The sequence below is a fragment of the Oncorhynchus nerka genome, linkage group LG24, assembly GCF_034236695.1.
Source record: "Oncorhynchus nerka isolate Pitt River linkage group LG24, Oner_Uvic_2.0, whole genome shotgun sequence".
NCBI lineage: Eukaryota > Metazoa > Chordata > Actinopteri > Salmoniformes > Salmonidae > Oncorhynchus > Oncorhynchus nerka.
The window spans coordinates 24,101,464-24,116,727 of record NC_088419.1 but is presented as its reverse complement, the minus strand read 5'-3'; the positions used below and the strand labels follow the sequence as shown (position 1 = coordinate 24,116,727).

The 15,264-nt window shown below is 41.9% G+C and overlaps 1 protein-coding gene across 2 annotated transcripts in view; it reads right to left on the bottom strand.

Annotated features, from left to right (window-relative positions):
- Window positions 1-6,381: 6,381 nt before the first annotated feature.
- Window positions 6,382-15,264, bottom strand: part of LOC115107703 (lethal(3)malignant brain tumor-like protein 3) — a 47,226-nt gene continuing 38,343 nt past the window's right edge. For both annotated transcript variants that reach the window (XM_029631247.2, XM_029631246.2), the window contains exon 22: window positions 6,382-14,063. In XM_029631247.2, coding sequence (XP_029487107.1) covers window positions 13,920-14,063 — 144 coding nt within the window. In that variant the 3' untranslated portion in view covers window positions 6,382-13,919. The remainder of the gene's footprint in view (window positions 14,064-15,264) is intronic.

Genomic DNA, 15,264 nt, shown 5'->3' with positions numbered 1-15,264 from the left:
TTGCAATTGGAGGATGCATTTTATGCATATTCTACACTGAACAAAAATATAAACACAACATGCATTCAAAGATTTTACTACGTTACAGTTCATATAAGGAAATCAGTCAATTGAATTAAAATCCTTAGGCCTAATCTAGGGATTTCACATGACTGGGAATACGGATACGCATCTGTTGGTCACAGATACCAAAAAAAAAGGTACACGTGTGGATCAGAAAACCAGTGAGTATCTGGTGTGACCACCATTTGCCTCATGCAGCGCATATATCAGGCTGTTGATTCTGGCCTGTGGAATGTTGTCCCACTCCTCTTCAATGGCTGTGCGAAGAGGCAGGATATTGGCGGGAACTGGAACATGCAGTCTTACACGTTGATCCAGAGCATCCCAAACATGCTCAATGGGAGACATATCTGGTGAGTATGCAGTAAAAACTGGAACATTTTCTGTTTCCAGGAATTGTGTACAAATCCTTGCGCATGAGGCTGTACATTATCATGCGGATAAACGGCACGACAATGGGCCTCAGGACCTCGTCACGGTATCTCTGTGCATTCAGATTGACATCAATAAAATGCAATTATGTTCGTTGTCCGTAGTTTATGCCTGCCTATTGCATAATCCCACCGCTACCATGGGCACTTTGTTCACAAGTTGACATCAGCAAACCGCTCGCCCACATACACATGGTCTGAAGTTGTGAGGCCGGTTGGATGTACTGACAAATTCCTTAAAACGACGTTGGAGGCGGCATATGGCAGAGAAATTAACATTGAATTATCTGGCAACAGCTAAGGTGGACATTCCTGCAGTCAACATGCCAATTGCACTCTCTATCAAAACCTGAGACATATATATGTGGCATTGTGTTGTGTGACAAAACTGCACATTTTAGAGTGGCCTTTTTTTGCCTCCAGAACAAGGTGCACCTGTGTAATGATCATGCTGTGTAATCAGCTCTTGATATGCCACACCTGTTAGGTGGATGGATTATTTTGGCAAAGGATAAATGCTCACTAACAGGGATGTAAACAAATTAAGCTTTTAGTGTGTATGGAACATTTCTGGGATATTTTGTTTCAGCTCATGAAACATGGGACCAACACTTTACATGTTGCATTCATATTTTTGTTCAGTGTATTTTTTAACAAAGCTGAGATGTACCTTTTAGTGCAAAGTGTAAGAATAGGCCTACAGGTGAAATCAGTCATTGACACACACATGATGGCATAGCAGAAACATCGGAATGAGTTCAAATCCCAGGTGAGGACATATTAAATAATAATTGCTGTATGCATAAACATACACAATGTAATCATGCATGTCAACTATGTAAGTTGATGCCGGCAGCCTCGTATAGGGCTACCTGATCAGAGGATCTCCCCCTGGAGACGAAGCCATTCCCCAAACTATTTAATAAAATATAACGATAGTTTTTTATTCAGTTAAGCCTGTAATCGATTGAAATGTAAGTCATTTAAGTTCAATCAGGAAGGTGGATCTGAATGCTTGTTTAACTTCATCCAGTAAGCATAACATAATTCACTTTTTTTCCTATTCTACGGGAATAGTGGGAATGAATAGAAACGTATCATCAGCATAGCACCTTGTTTCTTTTCCTCTTAGCCATGTTTGGAATGTCATTCACCTATTTACCTTATAGCCTATAAGCACGGCACAATAATGCACATTTCCCACGCTTGCTGTTTAAACTATGGGCTCACTCTTGTAATGATCGCCTTCCTCTCTCTCAACCAATGGGCATAAATCTTGGGATGTATTTATATATTAACTTACCCTTGTTCTCTCACTTACTGTTTTTCAGAAAAAGTTTTCGACAACCATCCACATCCCCATCACCACCAGCTATAATAACCTTTAGGCTCATCGGTGAAACTCCTTTCCACCAGTGGGGATGTTTCGATGCTAGCAGCCCCGCATAGGGCTACCTGCCATCACATCATCTGGCTCCGAGGATCATCTGTCAGAGAACAGGCCATTCCCCAAACTATTTAATAAAATGTCATATTGCATTCCATCTTTGTTCATTCAGTTAAGCCTGTACTCAACTGAAGTGGGTCTAGGGTGTCGGGCAAGGTGGAGGTGATATGGTCCTTGACTAGCCTCTGAAAGCATTTCATGATGACAGAGGTGAGTGCTACGGGGCGATAGTCATTTAGTTCAGTTACCTTAGCTTGCTTGGGTACAGGAAGAATGGTAGACATATTGAAGCAAGTGGGGACAACAGACTGGGATAGGGAGATGTTGAATATGTCTATTAACACTCCAGCCAGCTGGTCTGTGCATGCACTTAGTATGCGGCTTGGCTTGCCGTCCAGGGCCAGCAGCCTTGAGATGGTTAACACGCTTAAAAGTACTGCTCACGTCAGCAACAGAGACCACATGCGTTTTGGGTCTGAGCTATGTTGTTTTATTCATATGTACAGTGGGGCAATAAAGTATTTAGTCAGCCACCAATTGTGCAAGTTCTCCCACTTAAAAAGATGAGAGGCCTGTAATTTTTATCATAGGTACACTTCAACAATGACAGAGAAAATTAGGGGAAGAAATCCAGAAAATCACATTGTAGGATTTTTTATGAATTTATTTGCAAATTATGGTGGAAAATAAGTATTTGGTCACCTACAAACAAGCAAGATTTCTGGCTCTCACAGACCTGTAACTTCTTCTTTAAGAGGCTCCTCTGTCCTCCACTCGTTACCTGTATTAATGGCACCTGTTTGAACTTGTTATCAGTATAAAAGACACCTGTCCACAACCTCAAACAGTCACACTCCAAACTCCACTATGGACAAGACCAAAGAGCTGTCAAAGGACACCAGAAACAAAATTGTAGACCTGCACCAGGCTGGGAAGACTGAATCTGCAATAGGTAAGCAGCTTGGTTTGAAGAAATCAACTGTGGGAGCAATTATTAGGAAGTGGAAGACATACAAGACCACTGATAATCTCCCTCGATCTGGGGCTCCACGCAAGGTCTCACCCCGTGGGGTCAAAATGATCACAAGAACGGTGAGCAAAAATCCCAGAACCACATGGGGGGACCTAGTGAATGACCTGCAGAGAGCTGGGACCAAAGTAACAAAGCCTACCATCAGTAACACACTACGCCGCCAGGGACTCAAATCCTGCAGTGCCAGACATGTCCCCCTGCTTAAGCCAATACATGTCCAGGCCCGTCTGAAGTTTGCTAGAGAGCATTTGGATGATCCAGAAGAAGATTGGGAGAATGTCATATGGTCAGATGAAACCAAAATATTACTTTTTGGTAAAAACTCAACTCGTTGTGTTTGGAGGACAAAGAATGCTGAGTTGCATCCAAAGAACACCATACCTACTGTGAAGCATGGGGGGGGAAACATCATGCTTTGGGGCTGTTTTTCTGCAAAGGGACCAGGACGACTGATCCGTGTAAAGGAAAGAATGAATGGGGTCATGTATCGTGATATTTTGAGTGAAAACCTCCTTCCATCAGCAAGGGCATTGAAGATGAAACGTGGCTGGGTCTTTCAGTATGACAATGATCCCAAACTCACCGCCTGGGCAACGAAGGAGTGGCTTCGTAAGAAGCATTTCATGGTCCTGGAGTGGCCTAGCCAGTCTCCAGATCTCAACCCCATAGAAAATCTTTGGAGGGAGTTGAAAGTCCGTGTTGCCCAGCAACAGCCACAAAACATCACTGCTCTAGAGGAGATCTGCATGGAGGAATGGTTCAAAATACCAGCAACAGTGTGTGAAAATCTTGTGAAGACTTACAGAAAAGGTTTGACCTCTGTCATTGCCAACAAAGGGTATATAACAAAATATTGCGATAAACTTTTGTTATTGACCAAATACTTATTTTCCACCATAATTTGCAAATAAATTCATAAAAAATCCTACAATGTGATTTTCTGGATTTTTTTTTCTCATTTTGTCTGTCATAGTTGAAGTGTACCTATGATGAAAATTACAGCCCTCTCTCATCTTTTTAAGTGGGAGAACTTGCACAATTGGTGGCTGACTAAATACATTTTTGCCCCACTGTATATGTTTATTCATATTCATATGCATAAGCATTCATAATCTCGTAAGCCTGTGGACTTGTTATCTTAATTAAGTGGAAAAATAGCACCAAAAGTTACAATAAATATTCACAAGGCAAGAATAGATGCCAACTTCAGCCTGAAATGTCCAAAAGATGCCAACAACTGAAATACTCTGGCTGCAGAGGTACTGGAGACAAGTGACTCACTGTTTTTCTATAGATAGCTGCCTTTTTTAGGGTAATATTACATATTCCCCTTAAAGCTAGTCCTCTGAACCCAACCTAATCTAGACTCCTCCATGCTGTACACTTTCCTTAGCACCACCAAACATTGAATTGAGGTAAATCATGAGAATAATCATGAACCACATCTGTTGCAATGCATATTCATATTTCCCAATGCTGTTGAAAACATCTTTATGCTTTGCAGTAAATAATACATTTTATATCTGCAATATTGTGTGAGACAAAACAAATCAAAGACTATGATTCCTTAAAACGTCTTTGGGATAGGGGACAGCGTTTTCACTTTTGGATGAATAGCATGCCCAGAGTAAACTGCCTCCTACTCAGTCCCATTTGCTAATATATGCATTTTATTATCTGTATTGGATATTAAACACTCTGAAGTTTCTAAAACTGTTTGAATGATGTCTGTGAGTATAACAGAAATCATATGGCAGGCTAAAACCTGAGAAAAATCCAAACAGGAAGTGGGAAATCTGAGGTTTGTAGTTTTTGAATTCAGCCCCTATCGAATACACAGTGGCATATGGGTCATTTTGCACGTCCTAAGGCTTCCACTAGATGTCAGCCATCTTTAGAACGTTGTTTCAGGCTTCTACTGTGAAGGGGGGCCGGATGAGAGGGGATTGAGTCAGAGGTCTGGCAGCAGCCTCGATCTCAGTCACGCGCATTTCACATGAGAGGTAGCTCTCGTTCCATTGCTTTTCTACAGACAATGGAATTCTCCGGTTGGAACATTATTGAATATTTATGATAAAAACATCCTAAAGATTGATTCTATACTTAGTTTGACTAGTTTCTACGACCTGTAATATAACATTTGAACTTTTCGTTCAACGTTCGGCTGGACCTGAACGCGCGTTTGGATTTGTTTACCAAACGCCCTAACAAAAGAAGCTATTTGGACATAAATGATGGACTTTATGGAACAAATCAAACATTTATTGTCGAACTGGGATTCCTGGGAGTGCATTCTGATGAAGATCATCAAAGGTAAGTGAATATTTATAATGCTATTTCTGACTAATGTTGTCTGCGCAACATGGCAGATATTTATTTTGGCTGTTTTGGGCTCTGAGTGCCGTACTCAGATTATGCTTTTTCCGCAAAGTTTTTTTGAAATCTGAGACAGCGGTTGCATTAAGGAGACGTTTATCTATAGTTCCATGTATAACACATGTATTTTCATCAACATTTATAAAGAGTATTTCTGTAAATTGATGTGGCTCTCTGCAAAATCACTGCATGTTTTGGAACTACTGAACATAACACGCCAATGTAAAAATGAGATTTTTGTATATAAATATGAACTTTACCGAACAAAACATATATGTATTGTGTAACATGAAGTCCTATGAGTGTCATCTGGTGAAGATCATCAAAGGTTAGTGATTAATTTGATCTCTATTTGTGCTTTTTGTGACTCCTCTCTTTGGCTGTAAAAATGGCTGGGTTTTTCTGTGACTTGGTGGTGACCTAACATAATCGTTTGTGGATCTTTAGCTGTAAAGCATTTTTGAAATCAGACAGTGTGGCTGGATTAACGAGAATTTTATCTTTAAAGTGGTGCCTAATACTTGTATGTTTGAGAAATTTGATTTATGAGATTTCTGATGATCTGTATTTGGCGCCCTACAATTTCATTGGCTGTTGGTGAGGGGTTCCGCTAGCGGAGGTTAACAAAGATTTCATCTTAGAGTTGTACTTTGAGGTGATTTAGAAGACTGGAGCAGAGACACAATGATCAAACAACAGTTGTCAGATGTTGTTCATGTAATAACAAATACTAGAAAATAAAATATTGTGTTGAACCATGCAACAATTAAAGGTCTTTACTTTCACTGCATGAAAATAGAACAAGTAAATGATGTTTCCATTCTTAGGCTGATTATTCTAACAAGGTGACAGGAGAAAAAAATAGCACCGTGTGACAGGATGTCAAAATTATTTGAAATTAGCTAAATAACAGATGTATAATATTCTGTTACTGAAGACTTCAACAAATCCAAAGTGGGTTTAGTGTACACTGAAAGTACAACTTGAGACAGCAATAACACCTGGGACACAAGTAGACAAGGCAGACTTAGTGTACTTCTCGTTGTATTTATTTGTGAATCAATACAGGTGGAATAAAGGTTTCATCATTATTACACTGCAAAAATGGCAAGCTCTTTTCTCATTTACATTGCATTGCATAATTCTGTACACAGCAGTCTCACTCACTGGTGTGACAAGAAAGAAAAAACATTATTAAATCAATAAAAGCAAAACATTTTCTCTTTAGGCTTCAGTAAAGCCCATTGAAAATAGAAATAGCATATTACAGTCAACTTTTTTCAAGGGCACTAAGTATGCTCTTTGAGATGATCAGCAATGTATCCATTCAATTATATTTAGTGATTGCTTTAAATGCAAGTTCTCAGTGCATTCGGAAAGTATTCATACCCCTTGACTCTTTCCACATTTTGTTACGTTACAGCCTTTTTCTATAATGGATTAGATAGTTTTTTCCCCTTAATCAAAAAAAAAATCCAAGATGGCACAACAGTAAGATGTGTTTGTTTTCATCCCATGTAAATATGGTCTTTTTCAGTTTTTTTGTGTACATTTCAATCTCTTTTGTCCATTTTCAAAATAAATACATTCCTGCAACCCGCCTCACCCAATGTAGTACGGATCAGCTATTTTTTTAGACCTTATAACTAGAACCGCCATCACAGGCTAGCCAGCTAATTAGCTACTAGCTATTTAGTCATTGTTAGCCTCTGCTAGCGGTCTTTACCTCTAGCTCGGACTCCTGCCGTTTTAGCCTGGATAGCCCGGATAATACCTGCCAGTCTGCACAGCGTGATACCAGCTCTGATCATATCGGACTGCTCTTTTCAACTACATCACCAGATTCCTGACGCAAGCTCTGGAGCTATTGTTGCTAACACCCTTGTCCAGAAGCATGCGCCAGTTAGCCCCGAGCTAGGCCTGTCTCCCAGCTAGCAAACTAAGTACACCAACTACAACACTTCTCTTGCCAATTGGCCTGGACCCTTTGTCAACACGGAGCCGCGCCGATTCATCATGACTTAGGAAGGACACCAAAAATCCAGATATTTCCATCCCTAACTATAACATTTTCTGACAAGATAGAACTGCCAAAGGGGGCAGAGTTTCATTCTACTGCAGAGATAGCCTGCAGAATTCTGTCATACTATCCAGGTCTGTGCCCAAAGAATTCAAGCTTCTACTTCTAAAAATCCACCTTTCCAGAAACAAGTCTCTCACCGTTGCCGCTTCAGCCCCAGCTGTGCTTGGACTATCAACAGCCCTGCACCCCCCACAGTAACTTGCCCAAGCCTCCATATTTCCCCTTAAGCCAAATCCAGATAGCTGATGTTCTGAAAGAATTGCAAAATCTGGACCCCCTACAACTCAGCTGGGCTAGACAATCTGGACCCTCTCTTTCTAAAATTATCCACTGCAATTGTTGCAACCCCTATTACTAGCCTGTTCAAACTCTCTTTCGTATCGTCTGAGATCCCCAAAGATTGGAAAGCTGCCGCGGTCATCCCCCTCTTCAAAGGGGGAGCCACTCTAGACCCAAACTGTTACAGACCTATATATATTCTACTCTGCCTTTCTAAGGTCTTCGAAAGCCAAGTTAACAAACAGATCACCAACCATTTAGAATCCCACCGTACCTCCGCTATACAATCTGGTCATGGGTGCACCTCAGCCACGCTCAAGGTACTAAACGATATCATAACCGCCTTCGATAAAAGACTACTGTGCAGCCGTATTCATCGACCTGGCCAAGGCTTTCGACACTGTAAATCACCACATTCTTATCGGCAGACTCAACAGCCTTGGTTTCTCAAATGACTGCCTCGCCTGGTTCACCAACTACTTCTCAGACAGAGTTCAGTATGTCAAATCTGAGGGCCTGTTGTCCAGACCTCTGGCAGTCTCTATGGGGGTGCCACAGGGTTAAATTCTCAGGCCGGGGCCTCCCGGGTGGCGCAGTGGTTAAGGGCGCTGTACTGCAGCGCCAGCTGTGCCACCAGAGACTCTGCGCTCGCGCCCAGGCTCTGTCGTAACCGGCCGCAAACGGGAGGTCCGTGGGGCGATGCGCAATTGGCCTAGCGTTGCCCGGGTAAGGGAGGGGTTGGCCGTTTGGGATATCCTTGTTTCATCGCGCACCAGCGACTCCTGTGGCGGGCCGGGCGCAGTGCACGCTAACCAAGGTTGCCAGGTGCACGGTGTTTCCTCCAACATATTGGTGCGGCTGGCTTCCGGGTTGGATGCGCGCTGTGTTAAGAAGCAGTTCGGCTCGGTTGGGTTGTGTATCGGAGGACGCATGACTTTCAACCTTCGTCTCTCCCGAGCCCGTATGGGAGTTGTAGCGATGAGACAAGATAGTAGCTACTAAACAATTGGATACCACGAAATTTGGGAGAAAACGGGGTAAAAAAAATTAAAAACGTTATTCTCGGGCAGACTCTTTTCTCTGTGTACATCAATGATGTCGCTCTTGCTGCTGGTGATTCTCTGATCCACCTCTACGCAGACGACACCATTCTGTATACTTCTGGCCCTTCTTTGAATCCTTGTTAACTAACTTCCAGACAAGCTTCAATGCCATACAACTCTCCTTCCGTGGCCTCCAACTGCTCTTAAATGCAAGTAAAACTATATGCATGCTCTTCAACCGATCGCTGGCCGCACCCGCCCGCCCAGCATCACTACAGTTCTGACTTAGAATATGTGGACAACTACAAATATCTAGGTGTCTGGTTAGACTGTAAACTCTCCTTCCAGACTCACATTAAGCATCTCCAATCCAAAATGAAATCTAGAATCGGTTTCCTATTTCGCGACAAAGCATCCTTCTCTCATGCTGCCAAACATACCCTCGTAAAACTGACTATCCTACCGGTCATTTACAAATTAGCCTCCAACACTACTCAGCAAATTGGATACAGTCTATCACAGTGACATCTGTTTTGTCACCAAAGCCCCATATACTACCCACCACTGTGACCTGTATGCTCTCGTTGGCTGGCTCTCACTTCATATTCTTTGCCAAGCCCACTGGCTCAAGGTCATCTATAAGTCTTTGCTGGGTAAAGCCCCGCCTTATCTCAGCTCACTGGTCACCATAGCAGCACCCACCCATAGCACCTGCTCCAGCAGGTATATTTCACTGGTCACCCCCAGAGCCAATTCTTTCTTTGGCCGCATTTCCTTCCAGTTCTCTGCTGCCGACTGGAGCGAATTGCAAAAATCACTGAAGCTGGAGACTCATATCTCCCTCACTAACTTTAAGCATCAGCTGTCAGAGCAGCTCAAAGATCATTGTACCTGTACATAGCCCATCTGTAAATAGCCCATCCAACTACCTCATCCCCATATTGTTATTTTTGTTGTTGTTGCTCCTTTGCACCCAAGTATCTCGACTTGCACATTCATCTTCTGCACACCTGTCACTCCAGTGTTAATTGCTAAATTACTTCGCCACAACGGCCTATTTATTGCCTTACCTCCCTAATCTTACCTCATTTGCACACACTGTATATAGATTTTTTCTATTGTGTTATTTATTGACTGTACATTTGTTTATTCCATGTGTAACTCTGTGTTGTTGTTTGTGTCGCACTGCTTTGCTTTATCCTGGCCAGGTCGCAGTTGTAAATGAGAAATTGTTCTCAACTGGCCTACCTGGTTAAAACCTGTTTGGGATAGGGGGCAGCATTTTCACGTTCTGATGAAAAGCATGCCCAGAGTAAACAGAGTAAACAAAGATATGCATATTATTAGTAGATATGGATAGGGAACACTCTGAAGTTTCTAAAACTGTTTGAATGATGTCTGAGTATAACAGAACTCATATAGCAGGCAAAAACTTGAGAAAAATCCAACCAGGAAGTGGGAAATCTGAGGTTAGTAGTCTTTCAACTCATTGCCTATCGAATATACAGTGTCTATGGGGTCATATTGCACTTCCTAAGGCTTCCACTAGATGTCAACAGTCTTTAGAACCTTGTTTGAGGTTTCTACTGTGAAGGAGGAGAGAATGAGAGCTGATTGAGCCAGAGGTCTGGCAGAAGGCCATGATCACACGTGCACCCTTGAGAGGTAGCTGCGTTCCATTGCATTTCTAAAGACAAAGGAATTCTCCGGTTGAAACATTATTGAAGATTTATGTTAAAAACATCCTAAAGATTGATTCTATACATAGTTTGAAATGTTTCCACGAACTGTAATATAACTTTTTGAACTTTTCGTCTGAACTTCCGCCTGGACTTGCCCGCGCCTCGTGAGTTTGTATTTGTGAACTAAACGTGCTAACAAAAAGAGGTATTTGGCCATAAATTATGGACTTTATCGAACAAAACAAACATTTGTTGTGGAACTGGGATTCTTGGGAGTGCATTCTGATGAAGATCATCAAAGGTAAGTGAATATTTATAACACTATTTCTGACTTTTACTGACTCCACAACATGGTGGGTATCTGTATGGCTTGTTTTTGTGTCCCAGCGCTGGACTCAGATTATTGCATGGTTTTCTTTTTCCGTAAAGATTTTTTGAAATCTGATACAGCGGTTGCATTAAGGAGAAGTTTATCTAAAGTTCCAAGCATAACACTTGTATCTTTTATCAAAGTTTATGATGAGTATTTCTGTAAATTGATGTGGCTCTCTGCAAATTCGCCAGATGTTTTCGAGGCACAACATTACTGAACATAACGTGCCAATGTAAACTGAGATTTTTGGATATAAATATGAACTTTATCGAACAAAACATACATGTATTGTGTAACATGAAGTTCTATGAGTGCCATCTGATGGAGATCAAAGGTTAGTGATTAATTTGATCTCTATTTCTGCTTTTTGTGACTCCTTTCTTTGGCTGGAAAATGGCTGTATGTGTTTTTGTGACTAGGCTCTGACCTAACATTATCATATGTTGTGCTTTCGCTGTAAGGCCTTTTTTGAAATTGGACACGATGGGTAGATTAACAAAAAAGTTCAGCTTTAATTTGTTGTATTGCACACGTTAATGTATGAAAGTTAAATATTTCGGAAAAATATTTTTGAATTTTGCGCTCTACCTTTTCAGCGGATGATGTCAGAGGATGTTGCCCTAATACGTTTTAAGTAAAGTTGAAATAAAAAATAAAATATCTATGCACAATACCCCACAATGACAAAGCAAAAACAGGTTTTTAGACATTTTTGCAAATTTATAATAAAACAAGTCAAATATAACATTTACATAAGTATTCAGACCCTTTACTCAGTACTTTGTTAAAGCACCTTTGGCAGTGATTACAGCCAGTCTTATTGGGTATAACGCTACAAGCTTGGCACACCTGTATTTGGGAAGTTTCTCACATTCTTCTCTGCAGATCCTCTCAAGCGCAGTCAGATTGGATGGGGAGCGTCACTGCATAGCTATTTTCAGGTTTCGGGTTCAAGTCCGGGCTCTGGCAGGGCCACTCAAGGACATTCAGAGACTTGTCCCGAAGCCACTCCTGCGTTGTCTTGGCTGTGTGCTTAGAATGGTTGTCCTGTTGGAAGGTGAACATTCGCCCCAGTCTGAGGTCCTGAGCACTCTGGAGCAGGTTTTCATCAAGGATCTCTCTGTACTTTGCTCTTTTCATCTTTCCCTCGATCCTGACTAGCCTCCCATTCCCTGACGCTGAAAAACATCCCCACAGCATGATGCTGCCACCACCATGCATCACCGTAGGGATGGTGCCAGGTTCCTGCAGAATGTGATTCTTGGCATTCAGGCCAAAGAGTTCAATCTTAGTTTCATCAGACCAGAGAAGCTTGCTTCCCATTGTCTGAGTGTTCTTTAGGTACCTTCTGGCAATCTCCAAGTGGGCTGTCATGTGCCTTTTACTGAGAAGTGGCTTCCGTTTGGCCACTCTATCATAAAGGCCTGATTGGTGGAGTTCTGCAGAGATGGTTGTCTTTCTGGGAGGTCCTCCCATCTCCACAGAGGAACTCTGGAGCTCTGTCAGAGTGACCATCGGTTTCTTGGTCACATCCCTGACCAAGGCACTTCTCCCCGTTTGCTCAGTTTGGCCAGGCGACCAGCTCCAGGAAGAGTCTTAGTGGTTCCACACTTCTTCCATTTAAGAATGATGGAGGCCACTGTGTTCTTGGGGAACTTCAATTTTGCATAAATGTTTTGGTAACCTTCCCCAGATCTGTGCCTAGACACAATTCCTTCGACCTCATGGCTTGGTTTTTTGCTCTGACATGCACTGTCAACTGTGGGACCTTATATGGACAGATGTGTGCCTTTCCATATCATGTCCAATCAATTGAATTTACCACAGGTGGACTCAAATCAAGTTGTGGAAACATCTTAAGGATGATCAATGGAAACATGATGCACCTGAGCTCAATTTTGAGTCTCATAGTAAAGGGTCTGAATACTTATGTAAATAAGGTATCTGTTTTTTTTTTTTTTTTTAAACATTTGCAAACATTTGTAAAAACCTGTTTTCAATTTGTCATTATGGGGTATTGTGTGTAGATTGACGAGGAATCTACACTCAATCATACATTTTAGATTAAGGCTGTAACGTAACATAATGTGGAAAAAGTCAAGGGGTCTGAATACCACCCGAATGCAAATAAACAAGTGAACAACAGTCCACGTAAAGAAATACAATTGTCTATATGGACTTTTAGATTTAATTCATTCAACCAAACCCCTTCCCTGGGGTTAGTACCTTAAAGTAAACAGACACTTGTCACTGCTTCATAGGGCCTGAACAGTACTGATGAGGAGATGACTGTACAATACACTGGGGAAACCAGACCAAGGTGACCTATGTTGGTCTTTATACAGGTACTGTATATGGCTATCCATAAAGCATAATAGGTGGGTGCATTTACCAAAAGGGAAATTAAATGCAGGGCCTGATGTCTTGTTTTACAGTATGGTTCCTGTTGGTTTGGTGAATTAATAAAAATCCCTCTCTTCTCTCAGTTATACAGCCTTGTCCTCCAGCACCACCAGCACCACCACCCCAGCAGCCAGACAGAAGTAACAAGGATTTTTTTTAAAGCATGAGGACTTTCTAATGAATGTATTAATTTCTCTGTGCCACTCACCTAGGGAATCACTGAGCTTCCATTCTCAGTTAGAATCTCTCTGACCTGCATGACATCAGCATCCCAGAGACCGGAACAGCTAAAGCCCTGTGCAGATGGGACTTTCTACATGATGAAAATGTCAGTTGCTGATTGTGATGCACCAAAGGAAATCTGACGCATTTGCACTACATTTCCAGTTTTAGTTTTTAGTTAGAACGAGCATACTCGTGGCACCACCCCAACACTAATATAAAAAGAGCCTATACTGTACAATAATATTACACATAATAGAGCTGATGATTGAAAATGACATTTCTCCAATGAGTCAATCACATTGGATATTCGCAGTACGCAATATGGCTGTCTTAAAAAAAATAACTTGTGCAATTCACATGTGCATTCAGTTTGCTTCCTCTGGGAAGAAGAATGGTTCTTTGTGCTTCACATCCTTATCTGTAGACTTCCTTCTCCTGGCTCTGCTCTGCTCAGGGTAAAAATAGTGGCCTCCGACCTTCGTTAGAGCTCATTACATGCCGATTCCTCTGCCGTCTTGAACATCAAGATTGAGTTGTAGATTTTTATGGCTGGACCCAGCTTGATGCTCATGATCCTCACTAGGTCAACCTGAGTCAACAGAAGGAAGGCTTCACCATCTATTTGCTGGACAAAAACATATGAGGAAGGGAAGAGTTAGAGAAGTCTCACGTTTGAAAATGTCCACCATCAAAGTGCTTTCCTAATGAACCTTTTTGCCCAAGGAATGTGTTTCACTTTCAACCTCCAAAAACAGGCAGCTTAGACATAGTGGTGCATAAAGAATTAACTTCAAAGCCAAGGGTTTTTAAAGATTCTTCACCATACAAATGACCATGGCTCATTAGAGGGGGTGTTATTCAGGGATTGAGTCATATTCTACATTTAACAAGCAGTCGTAATATCTCCCGCTATTAACGCTGACAGAATGGCATAATAACGATGCTCTTGTTTTGGGATAACCTATGCATCCTTCATTCCTCCCATCCTATAGGGAGACCGACAGATGAATATATTCAAACAGTGCCTTAGATGAGCTGGTTTGCGCATGTAGGAGTGGTACTTGTGTTGCCTCTCCTCCCACAGACACTTACGTAAAACCCTCTTGTTCATTGTTCATACTTCCCGCAGCCGTTGGATAGGCACATAATTTACTTTTACTTGCCCACTGTAACATATGATTAGCCTAGGGTACTCAATCTAGTAGGCCGCTATAGTTTTATAATGGGCTGCAAAATAGTGGTTTTGTGCCGAATTTGGAGAGCAGTTTGACATGGGACATACACACGCATAGTCCCCAGTCTCCAGGATCCCAAGATAATGTGTTTTATTGGGTGCGCTCATGTAGCCAACTAGCGTATAGCCGTTAGAAGGATAGTTGCCATAAGGGCGAAATACTACTGTTAGTAAAGCACCATGGATAAGGTCATTAATAGTTATGTAAAAACATTTTTGCAAAATGTTCGCCTAGGGTACGCAGCAGAACGTTGTAGCGGATCCGGAGCGCAGACTGACTTTTTTGTTTGTGCTCATAACACTCCATGGTCGTTAGAAGAGTGTACACCCATAGTATGAAATTGACAGGGGGAAACTTGGTGTGTGTGTGTGTGTGTGTGTGTGCGAGCTAATAGATCATGTGCAGTGACGCCTGTTTGAATGAGTGTTTTTAGTCATTAGATTGATGGCCATTAGTTTGTTTTGCCCCTAGTTTGTACCGCCCACACACACACACCCCCACACACACCTGCATACACACACAACCCGCCCGTCTCTGTATGTAACAACGGTTCCTCCTTCTGAAAATAATCTGTGGCACAACCTTTTCCAG